A 24,247-nucleotide genomic window follows, 5' to 3' on the forward strand; every position below is an offset into this window, starting at 1 on the left:
GTGCATCAGAGGGAAGACAGCAGGAGCTTTACCTGCTGCCATGCAGGGAGTACCACCCAAAGCTGCTGCTCAGGGCAGGCAGGGACTCAAAGGGAGCACCAGGGGACAGCCACCTTTGCAGACACACTGAGCCTGCTGCAAGCACAGAACCCAAACTTATCAGTGAGTGCTTCACATTTCCAGCACAAAGGATTGAGGGGCACTGACAGACTGAGCTGCAGCCTGCGAACAGCACTACCAGAGTCTTGAATGATGGTGGGAAAGCAGCAGAAAATAAATAAATAAATAGAGGAGCCATCCCCAAGAGGGTTGAACTCTGCTGTCCTGAACCTTTGGCCATGGTTATCAGTGCTGTTTTTCTCAGCAGAATGCTTTTCACTGTTGAGCGCCTTGCTGAAAGCCTCAATTAAAGCCTGAAACCTATCAGTGGGTTACAGAAGCAATTTGCTGTGTCTCAGCAAGCACTTAGGCAACACTGAGCCATCTGCTCCATCCTACCTGTGCTGGCTCCAGAGCAGGGAGCAACAATCACTCACTAGCTGAAAAACAAAGCTGCCTGGTAAAGACCCACATGGAGAACAAGAATGTCAGTCCAGGGGTTCACTCCCCCAGGATGCAGGTGTAAAAGATGCCTTCAAGTTGCTCAAAAAAATTCACACAACATTTATCATTAATAGTCTGGACAAAAAAAAAAAACAGGGTAGGAATCCAGTTTCTAGGGGGATTTCACTAAAAGCTCCTGTGAAAATTTATGTGAGTGAAAATAAGATGTGCCAGCTTGGAATTTGACCCTCCTAGTTACTGACCAGCCAGAGCCACACAGCCAGTGTCACTCCAAAATCTTGCCATGCTGACTTTAAATGCAAAACCACTGAATTTATTAAGTATCCAGAAGAAGCAGAATGAGGAGAATAAGTGACACTGACAGGGCATCCTTCATTTCCAAATCACTCTAATTAATTAAGTCTTGCAGAAACTCCAAGACCTAAGTCTCAATCCTCTTTTACAGGAGGAAAGAACTGAAGTCTATGTATGAAAAATTACTTTTCTAGAGTTATTAAGCTAGGAAATGTGACAAAAATCTATAAGCAGTCATTTTTACCATCAGTGCTCAAAAGCCTTTGAACACTGCTGTGAACAGAAAGTTCAAGAGAGCCTAGGAAACTTTCAGCTTTTTTAAGTAAGATCTTCATATATTTTTCTATCCTATAATAGCCTCATCTTGTAGCCCTTGCTCATACACCACTTTCTTGGACAAGAATGATAATACTGATGTAGTCAACAGCTAAGAAAAATGGACCCTAATGCACAAAATCAGCCAGCATGGAACATTTGCCTTGTTCAGCCCTAGCAAGACCTTTCATGTTAGGAACATCTTAAAGCAGTGACCACACCTGATCCAAAAAGGGAAAAATGAAGTTAGGCTTTTTGATGACAAAATTTCATCCTTGCTTTTCCACTGCCAGCCAGAGAACGTTCTGTACTCTCGGGAACCTGTCTTCCCATCAGCAAATACTATTTCATTACATAAAGAAAATTAATGGCCATCCCTAATGCTGAAGAGCCTGCTAAATTCTAGCTCTCTTCCCCCTTTACCACATGCAGCCTGCAAAGGATCACTTGAGTCTTTAGCAGGGAGGCTCCTGCAGGGTGGGACAGGCTGCAGCTCCTGCAGGGTGGGACAGGCTGCAGCTCCTGCAGGATGGGACAGGCTGCAGCTCCTGCAGGATGGGACAGGCTGCAGCTCCTGTAGGATGGGACAGGCTGCAGCTCCTGTAGGATGGGACAGGCTGCAGCTCCTGCAGGAACGGGACAGGCTGCAGCTCCTGCAGGATGGGACAGGCTGCAGCTCCTGTAGGATGGGACAGGCTGCAGCTCCTGCAGGAACGGGACAGGCTGCAGCTCCTGCAGGATGGGACAGGCTGCAGCTCCTGTAGGATGGGACAGGCTGCAGCTCCTGCAGGAACGGGACAGGCTGCAGCCCCTGCAGGAACGGGACAGGCTGCAGCTCCTGCAGGAATGGGCACTGCCCTGGAAGGCTGTGGGTGCCAGCAATTGTTTATTTCTTGCTGAGCAACGAGAACAGCTCCAGCAAGAGGGAAAAGGTCAGGCTCCCGCACAAAGGTCCCCCCAGCTGATTGTGGGGACGGATGACACGGGCTAGTGTTACACTTGATGTTGACAGTGCTTAAGTAAAATGGAGGTGCCTCTTGCTAGATGCAAATCTGCAGAGATAAAAACAACACCGAGAGCAGACTCTGGAAAGGTTTTCTCCACTGCAGCAGAACATTTTGTTCAAACGCTGTGTAACAAGGAAGAGTTGCTGGCGATGTCCAACACACATGTTGGCCTGTCCTACAAAGCCCAGGAGCACCTTGTAGTCTACAGCATCACCTGATGGCATTTTGACCTTTAACTCATTATCTTCATGCAAACTAAGAGGGCATGGCATCCCAAAAGTTGGCCACACCCATATTCTGCTTTTAATATTAGCAGGTATCACTTCACGGTATTCTGAAAAATACCTAAGGTTAACTTGCTGCTAACAGAATTTTTCCTGCTAGTCAGAAAGAGACTTAATTCACCAGCTGAATCCACTGAAAGCTTTTGGAACAATGTTTCTGCCTGCAACACTTACCAATATTAAAAAAACAAAACAAAACAAAACCCAAAAAACTTTGCGGAAAAGACTAAATCCATAGAAAGTCCCAATCCAGCCAAAGGGCTGGGATGAGATTATGGAAATTTTTCTAAATCAGGGACTTCAAACTGCTCATGCTGCAATAATCAAACTCTTCCTGACCTTCTGAAAGTTCTGTACAGAAAGACTAATGTGCTGCTCTCTAAAACAGAGATATGTTGTGAAACAGCAGCAGCAAACTTTTGCTCTCCACCATGTTTTCAGGACACAGCATTTTTTGCATATTTCACTCTACCTGGTGCAAAATGCTGAAGTGCATCAAGTTCTGTGCTTCAGTTGCTTCTCTGAATGCAATTGCCTTGGTCAAGGCTCACTTCCCCATAAATTCCTTGCCACAGGCCAGAGAAATGAAGGGAAATATTACAGGATAAGCTCTTCTAATTCTCACTCAGTAAAGTCTAAATAACACTTTGTTTTTTGCCAGCTCATATAAAAAAGGTCCTGGTAAAATCACCATTATTTATTACACTGAGACTGGCACCTGTGAATCTATGGCCTGAGATAATACACCCAGTGACATTCTCTGCTGAGCAGCTCACAGTCTAGATGATTAAAAGCAAGAAGAACAGAAAGAGCAAGAAAACCAAGGTGATTTTCTTGATACCATATGGCAAGCCAGGAACAGAGCAGAACTGAGGTGTTCTGACCCTCAGGCCTCCAAGGCAACTTCTGGATCCTGGTACCCAAGGAGAAACACCACTGGCAGGCACTGTGCCTGCAGCAATTTGAATGCTGAGACCTTGCTGCTGCCCATCCCCATCTCACCACCACCATTTTCAGTCTACCCTGATTCACCTGGCTTTTTCCATCAGCATCTACCACCTTGCTCCAGATCTCACTAAGCCAGGCAAGAACCCCCCAAGGCTCAGGTCAGCTCCATTCCAGAGGTGCCAGAACCCCCCTTGGTTCAGGTCAGCTCTGTTCCAGAGCTGCCAGAGTTCAATGGGTTCAGCAAGCGGTGACGTGGGTTCAGCTGTTACTGATGCACGAGCTGGAACAACCACACAGACTCTTCCCCCAGGCACAGGGTTTGTCCTTTGCTCAGGTACCACTGGGACAGTACCACTGCAAAGGGAAAGAATGCTGAAATAAACACAATTTTAAAAGCATGCAACAGAGACAAAACGCATTCCTGCTTGAACCAGGAGAAGTACAAAGTGGACATGGGACACAGGGGGGTGACAGGGCAGGCTCCCCAGTCACCTCTCAGTGTGACACTGGGTAGCTGCAACACTACTGCACTGAAGAACCTGCTCCCAAACCATATTATATATCTTATCTACATATATATATATATATATATATCCTCCTCCTTTGCACACAGCTGTCAACTGACTGCCCATCCTTCTGGGCTTCTGCTCTCTGATTTGCTCAACATTGCTGCAAACAGATCCTTCAGTAACAACAGGGGATGAGAGGATGGAACAGGAAGGTTATTTTACCCAAGGGAAAGGAAGAAAAATTAAACCAGGAAACTCAGGAGCTCCACTGAAGACAAACCTGCATGCAAATGCAGCGTATGTGTCTCTCCAAAAACTGAAAGGAACTCAAAAATTGTGGCTTCCTTCTAGGGAAGAGGTCATCTTTGGCATCCTTGACCTCCCCACTACCAAGCAAAGAAACTGGGTTTTGTTTCTGCTAGTGTCTTGTCTTCCCTCGAATCTCTGCACAGCCCTCAAGTCTCTGTAAGATGCAGGAACACAGCTGGTCGAGCCAAACCCAGCTCTACCTCATTCCTGCATCTGAGATGCCCCAAACCCAGCTAGAAAACGCAAAAGCCAGCAGTGGCTCCAGCTGCACTTTGCCTGGGCTAATGTGGTTACTCTTGTAATCAGACCTGTCCACAGGGGAGACATTTTTTGGCAGGGCCGACGCTGATGCATTCCCCGAAACCCTCCATCCCTGCTTCCATTTCCTTTTGGCAAACATTCCCATTCTTCAGGCCCCAGTTCCAGCACCAGCTTTACACTTCAGGTTGGCAAAACATCAGCTTTCATCCTGCACACAGCAACTGCTGTTCCGTATTTTTCGTACCAGAGCCAAGTTGGGGTTTGTTTTTAATGTTGCTTTGGCTATGCGGAATTTCACTATGACTGCAGATACTCCAGCAGAAGCACAAGCCACTCCCTGCCTGCAAAAAGCACTGGTATCTTGGGTTGAAAATTCCATGGGATATCTCCCCAAATGAAGAAATATTCTAAAATATGCTGCCCATGAGCATTTGGGTGTTTTGGTTTGGTTTTTTTTACTATGCAGAAGTCACACAACATTTTTTATTCCTTATCTTGGGCAGGAGAACAAACTTCCAAACAGTTTATCAACACAATTGTCCCAGACATACAGGAAAGGTTTGCCCTAACTGCAGGCTGGTGAGGAGGAAGTTTACAAACCCTCCTGAGTTACTTAAATATCTTCTGCAGAATGAGTGAGAAAAATTTTCATAGAGAGTTTGCTGGCCTCACACAACAGGGCAAGAGCCAGACACCCTGCTCGAGCTACAGGAGTTGAGAAGCCTCTGACTCACTAGCAGAGGGAAGGTTTCAAACATGTTCAGACACAGCTGCCTCCTTCCTCCTCTTGCACTGCTCCCTGCAGCAGCTTTGGCCCTTTTCTCCAGAGCAGCAAATGCCCCAGACACCCACTGTCTGTACATCAGGATCTCAGTGTTCTGGGGAAATCCACAGTTTCCAGAGAGGTGCGAGTCTGACCTGCTCCTGCATTTGCAGCATGACCTGGAGTCAGAAAAATAATGTCCAATTCAAATAAAATTAAAAAAATAATAAAGCAAACTACTAGAAAAAAGCAGGAATATGTGTACCATACACACTCCACTCCTTCTGAAGCCTTCAGTGGACTAACTGCATTGAGTGCACAGGGGCAAAAAAGAAGTATTAAATAAGGAAAGCACAGCAGACACGGTGTGACTGAATTCTGACATGCAGCAAACAGAGCACAGATGCTACAAGGCACTGTGACAATGGTGTGGTCCTTGCTGTGTGTTTTTCTGTGAGGAGACCTACAGTTACTGACTACATTATAAAATGCCTCTGACACCCTGATCCAGGTTCCTAATTCCTTTTATCTTCGTGCCCTTTATGTTCCCACACGATGGCTGTGTCTGTGGAACCCTGGCATTCCCACCTCTCAGCCCAGAGTGGGAATAAATGACTTGGCCACTGCAGAGAAAAGATACTGGGTAGGAAAAAAAAGGAGCAGGCACAATCTTATCATCACTGCACTTTGACCAGGTCTGGCAAAGCACAGAGCTGTGCACAAGGCCACCATGGAGCAGAGCCAGGCATACCTGCTGTGCAGAGCCCCTCCACTCTGGCACTGCACCCTTCAGATCCCACTCAGGCACGAGAGAGCTGGGGACCCACTGGAAAACAGGACGTGGTGGCCTCACCTGCAAGGCTGCACAGCACATGCCAGCATGTGCCAGCTTGGAATTTGACCCTCCTAGTTACTGACCAGCCAGAGCCACACGGCCAGTGTCGCTCCAAAATCATGCCATGCTGACTTTAAATGCAAAACCACTGAATTTATTAAGTACCCAAAGAAGCAGAATGAGGAGAGTGAGCGAGGCTTTTTAATTTCAGGCATGTGAGAACCCTGATGGGAAGAACTCACCACCTGAGAAACCACCTCCAACTGGGAGTAAGCAGCTACTATCGCTACAAGTTGTAGTAACTGCTAACAAAAGATAACCTCAGGAAGATAATCTATCCCCCTTTCATTTTCTGGGAAATTCCAGTAAGCTGAGGTAGCACCAAGTAGTACACAAAGCAATTATTTCTTCCCAGATATGCAAAATGTATTAAAAAGCCACGTCATCCCTTTTCCTTATTACTCTCTACTGCTGGCAGTGGACACCCTCAGCTTTTTCTGCTCTCCTCCCCTCTCACCAGTCAGCAAAACCTTCCAAATGGACATTTACCCACCTGTTTCACTTTCTCCTCCTTGGCAAATGTATTATTTTGCTGATTTTCCAGCTCCTCAACACCATAAATGGCTTTGAAATTGGCTTCTCTCTTGTGCACCTGCATCATCAATGTCGTCAGCAAGAGAGATGTGCACGGCTCGAGGAACATGTTTGTGTCAGAAAGCTGCTGCAGAGCCTTAGGGAGAGCAGGGACTGGATGCTGATGTGATGCTTGCAAGCATCTTAAAAGGGACTTCAGAAAAGCAGGGTATTTCTTTATGGGCTTTGGAGCACTGAATTTTCCAGTTTCTCACAGGGAGATGCCCAATTTCAGAGCAGCATTTGCATCTGAAACACTTCCCTGTTTTCATACTGCACCTTATTGTGCCACCTCAGCACAAACCCCCAAACTTCCTGCAACTCTTCAGCCTACCAAAACGCCCCTGGATCTCTGCAATTTCCTTGTTTTCCTTCTCCTTTGCACAAGTGCTGTGTGATGTGCAAGACTGAACAAAGACTCACATCCTTGCTGAGAACCAGAGATCACTGGGGTGCTCCCAGAATCACTGCCCACCTCATGCTCAGAATCACTCCCAACATCCCTCTTGTCCTTGATGGATCTCCCCTCTGGTCACACAACCTGATCCAGTATTCCCATCTTAAATAAGACAGCAAAGAGCACCAGAGACCAGGAGATAGGAAATAGCTGCAATACCATGGCTACTGAATGAAGAGAGGGCAATGAAGGATATACTGGCTTTTGGATACTTTTTTTCCCTAATTTTAAAACCATCAGTCTTCTAGGGAAAAAAGACAAGGAGCTGTGACAGACAAGATGAACTTGAGGCTTACAGCAAGAGCTAGGGCAGGCTGTGACACTTGCAATACACTGCTTTACAGTTTTCTTTGGGTATTAGCAGCAGTTTTATAATCCCCTAATACATTATGTGTACTATGATGTAAGGACAAAACTGTGCAAGAAATGAAAGAGAAATTTAAAACAACACCTAGATCCTCTTTGCTCCTTCAGGGTCATGGAGGTCTTCTGACACCAAGAGTTCTCAGAAGAGCCAGAATGCAGAACTGGGTCCCATGGCAGCAGCTTAACAAGGCACTTAGCATGTGTCATCTCCCAGAGTTAGGTTTTCACACCCAATGCATCATGCAAGGAGGATAATTACACTCCTGGGAAAGCCTACCAGTCTTGTCCTGTCTCCACAAGAGATCTCCTAAAACCAGATTTTTCTGCAGCCAGAAACCTGAACAAGAGAATAATTTTGGTGCAGCTCTGTATTATGACAGCTATAGATAAGAAGTTGTAATTTGGTGAAATTCTTGGTCACCATAACCTCAAAATCCTGAATTGCAAAGAATTAGTCATAAGGTTAGCCCTGGAATAATGCAGAGGAGCAATTCACCAGCACAAAACCCGAGGCTCCCTCTTGGCCAGCAGCTCAGCATTCCTGAGAAACAACATATTCCAGCAATTGTATCTGCTCCTCTTCAGAGCTGAGACCTAAGCACACAATAACAACCTGACCTGTTTATTCAGCTGTTTTTGACACCCCTCTATCTTCAGACCTAATATTAGTTTGAATAGGACAGCATCCAAGTCTAGAGGGGAAAATTTAGAGCTGGTCCTGACTTAGCTAAAGCAAGATAGAAAATAACTATCTAGTTTCTACTCAAATTTCACCACCAGGCCATGAATTGGCTTGAGTTCTGCCTCCTTAAAAAAGGCCATTTTGGCAATACAGGAGGCAGCTGGGGGTGCACAGAGCTGGTGTGCCTGTGGCTGGACGAGGGCAGGGCAGCTCAGAGCAGCAGCTCAGCTCCAGGCTGGCATCCCAGCGTGCTGCCGAGAGCCTCCTTGGGCTGGACAAAGTGCTGTGCTGACATGGACATGCAGCTCCCAGATTTGAAGTGATTCATGTGAAGCCAACACAGAGCACAGCCCATGCTCAGCTGCCACTGCTGCAGATGTACCTGCTGGGAGGAACCTGCTCCAGTGGCCCCCCAGAAAGAGTGAGGGATTTTCCCAGGGCAAAGGCAGTGAAAGCATTAAAAAAAAAAAATTTTTAAAAAAATCTAGCCACTCCACCTGTTCCAGTTCTTAAAACATTACCAGCATTTCATAAAATGAATAGAAGAAAAAACTTTCTGTCAACATCTTGTCTGTTTTTCATCTATTCATTTCCACCTCCCAAGTGAGATCTGTGCCTTTCTGCTGTGGCAGCACAGCTACCTCTAGCAAAATGAGATCCCAGAAACAGAAAACAAGGCCAAGAATTTTCAAGTGACTTCTGATAACAGATGGCCTGAGACTGTCAAACTTGTGCTGGAAAATGAGAAAGGCAACAGACTTCATGTGCTCATGAAGGTATCTCAAGCCAAAAAGAAAGAGAAAAAAAAAGACAAAAAAGACATCCCCCCCAGCTGAACTCCAAAAAAATAAATGTTATGGAAATAAAAGGCTGTTAAGTATGACAAGATTTCCATTATGTTGTTCCTGAATTTGCAATGAGGTTGTTCAGATAACAGACAGGGTGGTCTTTTCAATCACCAGATGAACAGCAGGCACACAGAGCTGCACTTCATGTTACCTTTCATACAGAAAAGAAGAAACCGTGACAGCAAACATCAACTTCACCATGAGAAGAGTAATCAAAAACTGAAAAATGGTCTCATTATCTTCACCAGAAAGCTCAGACTGGTACCAGTCTCACTTTTTGGCAACACAGATCCATTTACAGCACCACGATGCAGAGGAAAGGCAGGATATCTTAAATAACTGTTCATGGTCTCCCATAACTGGTACCCAAGCATTTCAGAGGAAGAGTACAACTACCAGCCAAAAAATTGTGGGCTGCCTTTTATCTTTCCAAGCAATAAACCTGTTTGTCCAAAACTAGTGTGTCATTGAAGCCCACAATGCTCCCAAAACCCTGGGGCTGTGAAAGGCAAAACCTAATTCCACATCTTTAGTTCCCATCATTCTATTATTGACTTGCCCACAGACACATAAGGAAAAAGAAAAAAAAAAAAAAAAGGCCATTGTTGGTCTAATTGTATCATAATTATTTATTGTTTTATCTCAAAGTAAAGGAAAATGAAAACTTCTCTGTTCTGTGAAAATACCTCAGTGTTTCAGTTAAAGAAAGTAAAGAAACAGCCAAGAGAGTTATGGTTTTGTGAGCTGGGAAACCACAAAGGAGAGGCCTGAAGTCCAGAACTACCACTCCAAGCTCTTCAAAGAGAATCTTCACCATGCAGTGGAGCACGGGGCTATGGAACTGTCACAGGGTACCAAATCCTCCTCTCTCAGACCATCAATCAGGTCACTAAACACACTGGCCCTTTTAACCATATCCAATGCGATTTCTTCCCAGATCTCACAGTTTTAAGGCAAGATTTACTGAGATTTAAGGCTGTAAATTTCTTTAATGTCACCATTTAAATTCTCTATAACCCCCTCTCCTGTATCAGCACTATTTTTAATCATTACCATGGTGACAAAGCCGTAAAGGTGCTTTACACAAGCAAGGCTTTACCACACTTTCAAGAACAGTTGCTCTTAACTTATTATTTTGCAGTTTTAAATTTCAAAGAAGAGTAACTCACTCTGAACATTCACCATTTGATATAAAAACTGACACTCACCCATGGCTATTGCAAAAAAAATATTAATTAACAAGAAATTCTTAACAGTAGAGACCTGAGAGCATATCATCATTCAGGTCAAGTATGACTTTATTTGATAGTCAATCCCTTTGCAATTAATAGGGCTGCTTGTGCATGGAAGTATCTGTTTCCTGAAGACACAGACAGAACAATCCCTATGAGAACCAGGGAAGTATTAATCCAAAATTAAAGTTTTTGAACGAAGGCCAGCATCGCTTATTTTAGTATTCAATGCAAAACGTTTGCAAATCCCAAATGACAACATTGTTCCAGTTTCCTAATTCATGGGATTCAAAACGTGGAGTCTGGGTTGAAAATGAACGTTAAAACAAAAGGTAACGTGACTGCTGACTGCAGGTCGGGGGTGTGCACGCATGCTGGGCTGCAGGAGCACAGGCAGCAGGGTGGGGAGGGGGCTGCTCCCCTCAGCCCAGCACTGCTGGGTTCACATGTGCCTGGTTTGGGGCTTCACGGGCTCTCAGCAGCCTCCTAGCACCTCCAAGTCAACCCTGCACTGCCAGAGGACAAGCGTGGCGTGGGTGGAGAGAGGACCAGATGATGTTCAAAGGTCCCTTCCAACCTAAACAATCCTACAATTAACACATTTGCACTGTCCCTGCTAAGAGATGTGTAAACTCCCTGACCAAGCAGCAGTACTCATTAGGGGACACACGGGCACTGGTTAAAAGCACCAGTGGGAAAGACAAGGTACAGGCAAGCCTTTCTGTAAGATCCAGGTCAGAAGCACACAAAGCTCAGTCTGAGCCATGCTTCATGCTGTCCTGCAGACGTGGCTCTGTTCTTTCTGTGTTGTGTCAATTCAGGACATTCTCCCAAAGGCTGTCAACTGACATGTTCGACTGCTGCATCACCCAGCTGACCAGAAAACACGAGCAACTCACCCCACAATGAGGGCAGTGTTCAGGGCTTACTATCAAGCACAATAAAAAATGCAACATGCCCTGCATGAGCTTAGGTGAATTCCCACTAAAAAAATGTAAATCTATACCTGTACTCCTGTGGGAAAAAACCTCTCTGATGTCTTTCTAACTGAAATGCAACATGGTACTAAATTAGTCAAGTGTACCATTAAATGATTAATACTTTTAGCATGTGGTGTAAATGGGGCTACAGGTTTTCTACAGAGGATGGTAGCTCTCAGTGCTCAGCACTACAAATGCACACAAAGTGCATTTAGCCCAAAGAGAGCAACACATGAACAAGCAGCTAAGGAGATGGATGGTGGCTGGGAAATCACCAAGAGTATGCATTTGCTTATTTGTGTGTCTCCCAAAATTGCTAGTCCCAGTATCTCTCAAAGCCAAGTTTGGCTGCATCCATCCCCTGCAGAAGTGGTTGGTTACCACTGTATCTGCCCTGGATCCAGCCAGGGCAATGAACTGCATGTGTTGTGCTCTTTTGTGTACCCACAGAAAGTGTTATCTTTATTGATACCTTGTTATGACTTATCAGCTCCCACATACCAAAGATTATGTATCATGGTTTCAATCCAACCTCCTTGGTCGAGAGGAACTTTCCTTACACAATGGATTAATGATTTATGTTTGAGGAGCTGGAGAGTTGTTAACATGTTCTGTTTATTCCCTGGACAAAGATAGTTTGGCTTAGCTACAAGCTGAATGAAATCAGGATTTTGAAAAATAGGCTGAGGTGGCCAATAATCCTTTAGGAGTTGAGATACTCACTGATATCCAGATTATATGAGGAATTATGAGTAACCCTTAGTGGGAGGGTTTGAAATGGAAAACCCAAAGAGAAGATGACTACAAAAGGAACACTTGTGCTGTCCCTACACCCTGCTGACTTCAATGAGCACAATATTCAAGGAAAAAGACACAGGGAAAAGCTCTGTAAGCATCTTGACAGCTAGTTAGCTGCATGACACACAAAACCCCTTGGAGCTGGATCTAAAGCATGGATAATTACGTGTTTGGTTCTCTTGTTTTCTGTTGATCTGAACCATCTCTTTTATTATTCTCTGGCTCGCAGGAAGAAATTATTCTTGATTTTTATTTCCATGTTTGTTTCTAAAACAAAAATAATTTCCAGGGTGCTGGTTGGCAAATTAAATTCCCACACCATATTAAACCTTAAAACTGCACCACATGAAAGCTCTCTCACAGACCTTAGCACCTTCCTACAGCACCAAAGTATGTGCCTGAACCTAAAGAGCTTCCCCAAATATTTGAGACACAGCTATTCACTGTTCCTACTCATTTCCCATGTAGCTCAGGGTACATGCAGCAACTGATTCCCAAGGCTTCCCAAGCACAGGAAGGACACTGACAGAATATGAATCTTCTCCCATAGCTGTAATTTAAGAGGGGGCAATCCCCACTGCTGGAAATTCTCAGAATATCAGTTTGCTGTTTGTACAGTGGATTCCTCCAGCCTTGTTTGGGCAGGGCAGGAGAAAATTAAACTTAAATCCAGTGCCAAGTATGCTGGGGCTCAGCTGGGCTCCCTAAATGCTCCCACCACACAAGTACAAACAATAGCAAGATCATCTCTGTTGAATGTTTTCCCTTGAACAACTGTTACAGCTATCTGCACCGGTTTGCATCTGTGCTCTACATGCCACAAAAATGTTTTGACCTATTATTTGTAAGGCCACTGGACAAATACATCATTCATCAGCACAACCACCCCATTATAATACAGCTGTGGTGATCTCTCTGCCACCTGGTGCTTTGTGTAAATGCCCCATCGCAGAAGAATAGGTTTCCTGTTTTTTGTGGGTTCCCTCACTACCTGCTTAATCATCAAACCATACAAATTATGGAGTGAGATGAACCTTGGCACCTGGCTCTTAAAGTCATAGGCTCCAGTGCCAGTAAAGTGATAAACTTCACTAAGGCAGACACACAACTGCACTCCCTCGCTCCCCTCCTACACTGACAGCTTGTCCTGGTTCTTCAGCCCATTGGGATCTCAATTAAGCCTGCCAAAGAGCAGAAAATTACCAGGTGCTCTTCCTCTGAACTATTAAGCAACAAAAAAACCAAAAACTAAATTACTTCCATTTTAGCAAAGAGGAATTTCCTAGTGCCAAGTACCTGGGCAGTGACTAAACCCTGTCACTGTTCTTATGGGAAAACACTATTTGCTATTCTTGGTAAAGGGAAGGGCTTTCAAATCAAGATAATGTTTCACTTGTTTTTCAGAAACAAATTTAATGGGGGTGGGGAGGGAAGCAGGGAAGCAAAAATAAATTCTACTTTGCACCAAGTTAAATTACTCAGAGTTTCCCAAAATGAGAGGCTTGGGTCAGAAGCACTGGAAAGTTTAAGAAATGCTCCTTTAAAAACAACTCCCACAGAGCAAAGCTCCTTCTCCATGACTGAAAGGCATGTAAGCAAGCCAGGTCACACTGTCTAGCCTGGCTTGCTTTCTTTCTTTTCCCTTTTGTTTTTCTTTTTTTTAAAGAATTTATTTGGTGGGTTGAATGGTAGGGCCATGTTACATCTTTACCACATCTTACTTGATGTTTTCCAGAGTTGCACCTCCAACCCCAATTCTGCCCTCACTGCAGGAACAAGGTGGGCAGGAGCCACCAGCACTTCGGTACCACAACCATCCTGGGTGGGGTGAGGCAGAAAAAGAAATTCCATCATCATTTCTATCCATGCTTTCTCTGATCATCCCTGCCTGCCAAAGCAGGAGAGAAAATAATGGCCACATGGAGATAATGCCTCTGCAGGCTTTGTTATCCTCAGGAGTTGCAGAGAAATCAAGGCTGGCTGGGTATTGTGTTAATGATACTGTCAAGAGGCCAAAATAAAGTGCTACAGCACAACCCAGCCTTCTGCTATCAGCACTACTGTCCCACTCTCGTTAGGGCAGGCAGGGTGACAGGCTGGAGAATATGCCAGTGGTCTGGGAAAGGAGATCTCAACACTTGGCTTTTGCTGATAAGAGCCTGGAACTGCTCAGAACACGATTCTGCCAGACACTGATGGCCACACCAACACTGCAGTTCTGCCACACAACTATTTTGCAACTATCAAATACACCTACAACAAAACCAGTTTGGTGGGAGGGACTTCCGTATATTTTTCCATGTGGTTGCTGTCAGCAGGCTGAAATCTTGATAAGCTGCACAGCCAACTTGGCTGACTCCACTGAAACCCTGCTGAAGACAAGTCCTGAGCTGAAAAGTACTGCTTGTGTTTCCCACTGCAAGGCAAGGGAGGACAACCACACTCAGCATCTGGCCAAAACTCATTTCTAACTGCATCAAAGATCCACAGAGATTCCATCCAAAGGTCAGCAGCTATGGTTTTCAATGAGGAATGTGCTGCTTTGGAGAGACAAAGCTGTCACTGTGATCCACTTTCCCTACTCAGGGCAATCAGTCCATTGTTCCCACTGAAAATGAGAAAGGGCTTGAGGTCTCTGAAATGGAAACTGCCTTTAATTCCAAATTATCCTAAAGTATAAACACAGATTGATGCATCACTGATTGATGTTACAAATACAATAAAGAACTCTAAAAGACACTCTTCTCCCTAGCTTCTCAGAAAAATCAAAAACAACCAAACAAAAAACCTCAAAATATCCCGAGAGTCCAGAGGATGAGGTGTACTCACTATAGCATATGACACTTGACAGTACAAAACTGAAACCATCCCATCTCTGTTCTGTTTAAATGTGAATTAACTGCCTATCTACTTTTTGAAGCCAGTCACATGTTGATAAAGCTGGGTTGTGTAACAAGTTAATTTGTCCACTTCATTCGTGACACAGACATGTTAAAACTGCAAACATGTTCTGATTTAGGGTTCCTGCAAGAAAAGACTTTATCTATTCAGGGCTTTGACAATGAACAAACAGGGAATTCTAAGAAGTACTCTTGGAGACTGAAGAAGATGAAGTACAGAACTTACCTTCCACTGCAAAGAATGGAACCACTGATCCCTCAGGTAACTGTTTGCAGCCTGCAATAAAGAAAAGTTACAGACAGAATCATCAGTTTCTACCAGTGCTTCAAGTCACTCAGGTAGTTTATATTATAACCAGTTTATTTTCACAGAAAGCAGGGATACAAAGAACTTGCTGCATTATAAAATACTGAACCAAAACCTTACAAAATATTAAGCCCCTATGAAATGCTGCCCAGCTCAAAGACTGAAAAATCCTCTGTGAATTCAATCAGGTGTGGGTCAGATCTTTAATGCCTGTGGGGCATTTGCCTCTGCCATCAATCACTGGAAGCAGAGTAGGAAGATGGGCTGACATTTTAATAGGAGGGGTGGGGTTTTTTCCATACTCTGATTTCTTTTCTTGTCCTGCTCTTGTCCTCAGTGGCCCCAAAGCAATTCAAATAATGTCTTTGCTCTTTCAGTGATATTCAAACAGTGAAAAGCCCAGCACACACAGACGTGCAGATACACGCACAGACTGCTTGCAGCAACAGCAGAAATGTTGCAATCATCACTCCCAGCCATCACCCATTTTTGGCCATATTAAGCACAGCTGCCAGAAATTCCCAGTGTGAAGCCAGGTCGTAGCCAATGGAGGAACAGTTCAACGCTCCCAAAGGTCAAAAGGCTTGGTATCAAAAAATATAAAGGCACGTAGAGTGACGTAAATATGCATGCCTTAACAAGGTGGCATAAGCCTGAACTATTTGAGTGGGCAGAGATGCCCTTTGGCTTTTCCAGTTCCCCCTTAACCCTGCCTATGGGCAATTTTTACCCAGGTTTCAAAATGTTTTACAAAAACACTGGAAATTACAGGTTAGCCTGTAAGTCCATGTTAAAAAAAAAAAAAAAAGGTGAGGTTTTTGCCAGTCAAAAAGCACATACTTCTTGCAAATTAGAGCATCACTTATCAAGTTTCACTCACCAACACCTTTTCAGGTAAGTATTCAAAACCCACACTACAGAATGTATTTAATCTCCCAACACTTATTCAGTTCACTAATAATGGCAGAAATACCAGAAGTAAAAATGCTGTATGGTTACCAAAAAAATGTGTTTAATCTCAAGGTCAGCTGCTGATGGTTCAGTGACACAAATTTGGACTGATTACTCTGAATTAAATAGAGTAATATCCTTTTATATATGCATTACATTTTATTTATATCTTAATGAGAATCAATTGCTCCTGCAGTAGATGTCGAGGCAATAAAGCAGGAATAAATATATTATAAATAATCTTGGCTGACCAGAGAATTTGTCAAAAACCTTCAATTTCAAGAAGAATGCTGACATATCCGAATATGAAATTGCTACAAATGCAATTTAAAAACTTCCTTTCTATTTTCTTTTTTTTCATGCAATGAAAAACTAAAAACATTTGGAGTACAGATCTTCAGGATATTTCAGCCAGACAATATTTAATGATTTTCTGTTATTTACCCTGTATTTAATGTATATGTGGGCATCATAACACAAGGCAGACTTTCTACCTGTATGTAATAGAATTAAATTTCATTTCAATAAACTTTATACTATATTTTAATACAATGAAAAGGTCAAAACCAATTTGCCACCAAAAGGCATAAGAATGTTTTTAACATATTTAAAAAGACATGAAGGAAATATACTTAGAGATTTCTTATCTGTGCCCAGAGAGAACGCTCTAAAACCTAAACAGACTTATCTGAAAAATTTAATTTCAAACTGAACCTTTTTTCAAGGAGACAACTGGTTCATGCAGGAGAACAAAAAAACTCCTTTCCAAATTGTAGCATCAAAGCCCTCTAAAGAATAAGTAAAACTGAAGGTTTTTGTAGGCTTCATGTATACTTAGCAATTGTACCAATAAGATTGAGTTTATAGGAACTATAAAAACTAAGATACTGTTATTTAAATCAATATAATCAAAATTATTCTAGGGGAAGTAAATACTTCACTCAAAGAGGCAAAATGTCAACCTGATTCAGTCCCTGGTCTGAAAGTAAGAACAAATGCTGAAGCCCTAAATTGAGATTTGTTAATTATTCTCCTACTTTAATGATGTCAGTAGTACAGAATGTAAGACCACTGCAAATAATTAGAGAATATTATGAGTAGATAGATTCTGGAAGTGACTGGAGCCCAAACTATTAGTGAGGACAACAGCATCCTTCAGAGCAGGAGGCACAAGTGGACTCCAAATACAGGGGGAGAAAAGAAATGAAGAATGCTGCAAGACACAAAACTAAAATTGGCAAAGACTTGTACAACTCTAAGGCAGCAATACACAAAAAGCATTTTAGAGGTAAAATCAGCAAAGTGACTAAGTTCCAAGTGTGGGGCCAAGCACTGTGTACACACAGAGTCAGTTATTGTAGAGAGGTGATCAAGCAAATTGGCACCTGGCTCTAGGTTAGGAGCCTGAACCCTCTAACACTCAGAGCTCAGGCTGTTGTTAAGGACCACTTCCCAGGAAAATCAAGACAAAAAGTGAACAGAAAATAGAAAAACAAACCTTTAGAGAATCCCCACACTTGTACCAGTGATCAGGACTCAGTGTAAGAGAAGCTTGGAATGCCAAGGGCCATTTCTGCAGTGTCTTCACACCATGCCCAGCACAGTCTGAATGCTCTACCCCAGCCACCCTTATCCTAGGGATGCTGACATCAGTATCCCCACCTCTCACAGGCTGCAGGGACTAATCCTCCCTGTGCACCCTTCCGGCCACCTGACCCCAGCAAAGCCACAGCACCATGCAGGAAATGCTGGATCTCCTGCAAAGGAAAACACAGATCCCCCTCTTGCACAGCATCCCTCGGTCCTCCCTCCTCATTTTCAGGCTTAGAGAAGACACTACAGGGAGCATTTCTTTCTCACCAAAGGAACAGTGAGTTCAGAGCATGCCAGGATGAAAAAAGAGCCCCCAGGCTCTTGTGGGTGCTCAGCTGCCCAGCCAACTCTGCAGGCACTGACTTACTCAAGCATTTGGGTTATTGTGAGTAACATTTCTGACAAAAAGCACCAAAGTGTAAAGCAGTGGAGGGAACCACAATTCATTTATGGGGCTGCACAAAGACATTTACAGTTTATGTGATGTGCATGGACAGAACCAAGGCTTTCTGCACTGAAGTCATCACTTCCTGGGAACTGACACCTACAGTTTTTTACTGCAGCTAAGGGCATAGTTTACTATATTTGTTCAGCTCTAGGGTACAATAAAAAGGAGAAAATGAGACAGAAAATACTTCAAACCAGGCTTTCCTTAGGCATTCTGACCACACAAGGAAAGGTTTTTTTTACTTTCAGCCTTGCCCTTGCAGTGAGTCCAGTTCTACCCCACGCTTTTGACAACTACCTTTCCAACCTGAAATTCAGCTGGAAATGTTTTGCCTGCTGTTGTCACAAACAGTAAATGGGACAGGACTGAAGTACAATGAAGATTCTATAATTCTTCACTGTACTTCAGTACAATTTTACATATAGAGGTATGCAAAATAATAGTTTAGGCCCCTTGTGTGTTTAGTATGTTTAGGCCCCAATTCTGCAAATAATTTTGTTCTTAAATGCAGTGGCTTTAACAGGGTAGTGGGTGACACGTGGTAACTGAGCTTCCTGTACAATCAAGAGCTCACACTGTTTTTGTACAACCACAACATAGTAGAAAAATACTTTAGAAAACAGGAAAATGTGGGAGTAAAACTTAAAAGGTGCAAGAAGATGAAACTACTTGAAGCTTATTTATTATTCCAAGGAGGAAGAAGAATATCTACTTTAAGAACATCTACTATTGGCAGTAGTCTTTTTAAGAGTAACTGATCCTGGAACTGTGTTCTGAAGGATTTTATATTCTTATTTTTGTGGCATAAAGGTCCAATCAGAGAGGACAAGCCACCTGGGATCAGCTGGAGTACAAACTTTACTCATAGGATTAAAATCTCCTGCTTTAAAAAGACAGCTCACAGAAGAAAAACTGTGCAAGAGATTAAATGCCTGCATATGCAAAGCTTTGGTCAACATGAGTGAATTTATACCTCTGCTGAAAAAGAAGTATTTGCTCTGCACCCCAACTACTTCATTTCTTAGTCAGTGAGTAGGAATACCAGTTTATTATTAAAAAATAGTGAATGTTATAAAGGCAAGTTTTCCTTTTTGCTCACAAAAGCAGGAAACTGAACACTTGCTTCATGGCAGTGTTACAGCCCCTGCAATAATTGTACCCAGGCAAGGAGGAGACTAAATAGGAACCTGTGTGTTAGTGAGGAACAAAACACCTGAAACTCTGCAAGAAACAGAGCACTCTCAAAATTATGGTGAAGACCTCTGCCATTCCTTTAGCAGTAAATTACCACCACAACATCCCTTGCTACTGGCATGTGTGTTATTCAGAATACAAGAACAGGCTTGTCCATGTAGCAAACTGTTCCCAAGTTTTTCCTTGCAACAGTGCCCTTCACACATGTGCTTCTAGGATATTCTGCCATCTGAAATGATGTGGCAATAAGTGGGATTTGATGACCCAGATTTTGGCTTTGATTCTTCCTGAGTTTATTCTGTGATTCTCTCTCTCCCTCACTTGCTTTCTGGTCAGCAGGAGGGGAGTTTTCCTGTGCTTTTTTTTCCAGCTGATATTCATTACTGGGACTCATAAAACAGCACTGGCTTCTCTGTCCCCATTTATTATCAGCCACAGGAACACAGGAGTGTCCCAGGGCTGCAGGAAGCCAAGCCCCACACAGCTGAACAAAACCTTCACATTGCTGATGCAAATCCCAGCGCTGCACCTCTGACTTGGTCAGACCTGCAAGGGAAACCTGCCACTCTTCTGCCTTAACCCAGGCTACAGACAGAGTTGCTGGAAATTGCTAGAAATGCCCTTTTCCTCCTTAAAATATTCCCTGCCTCTGCTGGGTTGTGGTCCTTGTATGACCTCTCCATACTGATAGCACTGGCTGGACTGGCACTTGAAACAAAAGGCAGGTTCTCCACGGAGACTAAAATAAAATATTACTGAAAACCCAATGGAAACATTTACCATGGGGACTCCCTGGCACAAACAGCGTGGTCAAGCACCGAGCTGAACGTGTGACTGTTGTGCTTGTCAAGGCTTCCTGCTCTGTTTGTTTTTCCTTCTGACTACGCTCGACTGCCAAGAAATGAATAAAACAACACGAGCAACAGGCATGGAAGTGGTGGCTTTAAGACTAAAAGAAAGGACACCACAGGAAAGCAAGGCAGTACTGTCGTGACTGAAATACCAAAGCCTTTTTTCCTGGGACTCTTCCTGCATTTGGTGCTCAGCAGCTCATGAAATTATACTGGAAGGTTTTTTTTTTAATAATCTCTTTCAAAAGGTTCTCCCAGTTATTTCACTATCAAGGGTAGCATCCTCCTCATAATCATCCACACACCTTGTGCTTTACAAAGGGAAAGCAGAAGAGCAGAAGCCTAGCCCAGCTCAAGGAGGCCCTGCTATTCCTGATACTAAAGAGCTAACATTTCATCAAAAGCTAAATTTAGCTCCTATTTCCTGGCCTGAAGAGCTCGTGGCCTAATGAGCCAGCTTCAGCAACACCTTCCTTCCAACTTCAGGGAAGAAAAAAAAAAAAATCTGAGATTTTGATTGCTGCTCATGGAAAGAACCAGGGATCCCATCATTTGGCAGGGGGAAAGAAAACACAAGCCTTCAGCATGTCTAGAAAACTGACAGTCCATGATCCCCAGAAACCTGACATGGGACATTGGGAATCCCCAAATGCCAGGCAGTGAAACGCTCAGATAGCTTTGCTTATTCAACAAACACTGAGTGGGAAGAGCTCCACACATGAAAATGACTTTTAAATGTGAACCCAGCCTGGATTAAGCTGTCTGCTGCCTGAGAACAGGTCTTCCTGTGAACCCCAGGTAGACACATCCTGTTATGGTGATCTGATTTCCTACGAGGAGCTGCATCACCTCCGGCACTGCCTGTCAGATTTCATGGGCTAAAATAGCTTGGGATGGGTCAGTGTTGCCATGGGAGGGCTTGGGATGATGTAAGGAAAGGTAATGGCACTCTTCCCTCTCTGACTCATTACTGTGCACTAATAAGCCAGAAATAGACCCTGGTGACAGCAGACAGAGGGGATGAAAACTTGAACATGGACAGGGGCTCTCCTGTGGCATCTCACACAGAATTGTTTAGGTTAGAAAATACCTCCAAGATCAAATTCAGCACTGCCAAGCTCATCACGAAGCCACATTCCCAGGTGCCACAGCTACATCTTTCAAATACCTCCAGAGATGGTGACTCAATCCCTTCCCTGGGCAGCCTGTGCCCTCAGAACCCTTCTGGTGAAGAATTTTTTCCTAATAGCCAACCTAAACCTCCACAGCCTTTCCCTCATCCACTAAGCAGGTCACCTTGGTCTAGCAGGACCAGCCTTTCATAAATCCACACTGCCTTCAGTTAAGCAGAAATTAGAATCTTAAATTCTTCTCAAAAAGGAAAAATTGGGAAAGCCTGTGATTCAAAGTACTAAACTGCTTCATTTTATGTCAAATCATGTCAATAATATCCCATGGTTTTAAAGAATTTACAATGTGCATGTGCAAAAACACAGATCAAAATAAACAATTTATATTAATCAGAAATATGAAATAAATTTGGTGTAGTCAAAACAGTTCATTTAGACATTTTTACATATATGCACACACACACTTTATCTGAAGGCTTTGGAAAAAAAAATAAATATACAGATCTCACCAAGAGTGTACTTCAGAAGAAACAGTACTGGGAATATGTTTTGGACTAGTTTGACTTGTTCCACTATCATACACTTCCTGATACTCGAGCTGGACATTACATCAGAGCATGCTGCAGCTCAGATTAGCACAGCAGAATGATTTCATAAAAAAATGGAAGTCACAATTTCCCAGAGATGTACTGAGGTGTCTCGCAAATCTGGAAATACCTGAGCTATCAAGGGCTGCTTTCTCAGCTCCTCAGCTGAAGTGTCTTTTGGATACCTCTACTCTTTGTTACACATACTAGAAAATTTCTGCTGAACTCAACTAGCTCATAAATCCAGCTTTTTCAACTTGATTTCTTCAGCAGACTAAACATAACTTTGAGAACTGTTTTGGATTCGTGAATACACATTACAACTGTATAAGGGAAATCTAATTTTATACTCCCTCCAATCTGACCACATCTGATGAATCAAGATACTACCAAGGACCAAGTCATATTAAAAACATTTTTTAAAGTTTGTATTTCAAATTATGTTGAAATTCCCATAGTTATAATGTAATCTGATCCAGAGTGCTCAGCCAGGCAGCAATAAACAGAAGTCCAGCTCAGTCCACTTCTTGATGAGTTCCTATGAGGTTACATAAAGACACCAATCTTTCTGAAGAAAATACCAAAGTATCCATGCTAAGATGCTGCTGCTTCACAAACATCATTATTTATGTGTTTGGTTTGTTGTTTTTTTTTCTTTTTTCTTTTTTTTAAGAGACAACTGTCAGGCTGCTCCAGATTACAGCCTGTCTACCCTACCAATTTCCTTTCCACTCAGCAGGAAGCTGTGGGTTCAAGTTTTATCTTGTATAAACCCAAAAGGCAACTGCCATAAACTACAGAATAAAGACCTGGAAACAGAATTTGGAAAGGCAGGTGTAACTATTTCATCTGTAGAAATTGATATAAACTTAAATGCTAGCATCACTAGGGAAATTTATGGAAAAAGCAGAATCAAAATTATCATGAGAAAATCATCCAACTTGAGAAATTTAGACAACTTTCTGTCTAATTAATTCCACTAATGCATTAGGCAAGGAAGATTTCAACAATAATGAGGGCCTTAATCTAGCTGTTGGGAAACCATGGCTTGTCTTCCCTCCCCTTACAGTCCCACCTGGATGAAATACACCACAGTCATGGCTGTATAATGCACTGAAAAATACAATCCCAAAGGGTAACAGATAAACTATCTTCAAAACAATGTTGAGAAACATGAGAGAGAACCATGCAAGAGTTAAGTTGAAGCCAGTTTGGTATTTTTAAGTGATGACCTTTCAAAGCTCTTTGGGGCAATGCAGCTTTTCCTACTTACACCAGAGTATTTCTATTTCCAAAGCTCAGTGCTCTGGAGTGCTTTTCTGTCACTAAAACTTGCAGTGACCTAAGGGGGCCTATAAAACCTCAAGTGGATGAAGAAATCTGGAATAATGTAAACACAGTGTCTTCTTTTTGAAAACAACACTTCAGAGAACCAGCATATATAGACATCCATACAAATATACTGAAATATTTCAGTGAAGACTGAATATTTTTTTTAATAGGTATCTGTCAGCTCCAGTGCAATTCTGGGTTTCCTATATTAATTCAATTATGAAACTTAACTTTTTTCAGGCAGGAATAGGACTGTATGTAAAAATACAATCATTCCAGGCCTATATCAATGTGCCCTTACACAGAGCACTACTTTTCTGCACAAATTCAGCAAGAAGGTTTAATCACCATGGCCCAAAATTTCCATTCTGACTGTTGACTGTTGAACAAAGAGTTTCAGAGCTATCACCCTGAGCAAATTTTCTCATGGTTAGATAATTTGACAGCACCAAGTTCTCTGGCTTTTCTGAGTCCATCTAATTAAGATTTCAGGCACAGGAAACAGAAAGAAGCTGAAGGAGATTCAGAGTAAGAGAGAAATAAAGTTGTACTTGTATGTTTACTGTACCTGCAGTAGGACAGTACCCCCCGGGATTGTGAGCTGTAAACAGTACTTAGGGGCATTCTCCCAGGAGAGCAGTTGAACATCTTCAATAGCACTGTAGGAAATGGAGTTTTCCATGTACCCAGTTGGCTGCAAAAAAAAAACAAAAGAGAAGGGAAAAAAGTGTTTACTTAGCCATCATAAGTTCCACCATTTCCAAGTAAGAATGGCACTATGAAAATCGCTCTTGGTGTCGAAAATATCTGCAAAATCTAATTGAAAAGCAAACTTCCTACCCAGATCATTCAAGAGGGAGACCCATCCA

The 24,247-nt window shown here is 42.9% G+C and overlaps 1 protein-coding gene across 1 annotated transcript in view; it reads right to left on the reverse strand.

Moving 5' to 3' along the window:
- The window catches only part of CMIP (c-Maf inducing protein), a 128,748-nt gene that overhangs the window by 37,357 nt on the left and 67,144 nt on the right, over positions 1–24,247 (reverse strand). Inside the window, exons 2-3 of the mRNA XM_084215270.1 lie at positions 23,947–24,072; positions 15,212–15,262 (exon numbers count right to left, since the gene is read on the reverse strand). Coding sequence (XP_084071396.1) covers positions 15,212–15,262; positions 23,947–24,072 — 177 coding nt within the window. The remainder of the gene's footprint in view (positions 1–15,211; positions 15,263–23,946; positions 24,073–24,247) is intronic.

The sequence above is a fragment of the Fringilla coelebs genome (genome assembly GCF_963513975.1).
Source record: "Fringilla coelebs genome assembly, chromosome: 14".
NCBI lineage: Eukaryota > Metazoa > Chordata > Aves > Passeriformes > Fringillidae > Fringilla > Fringilla coelebs.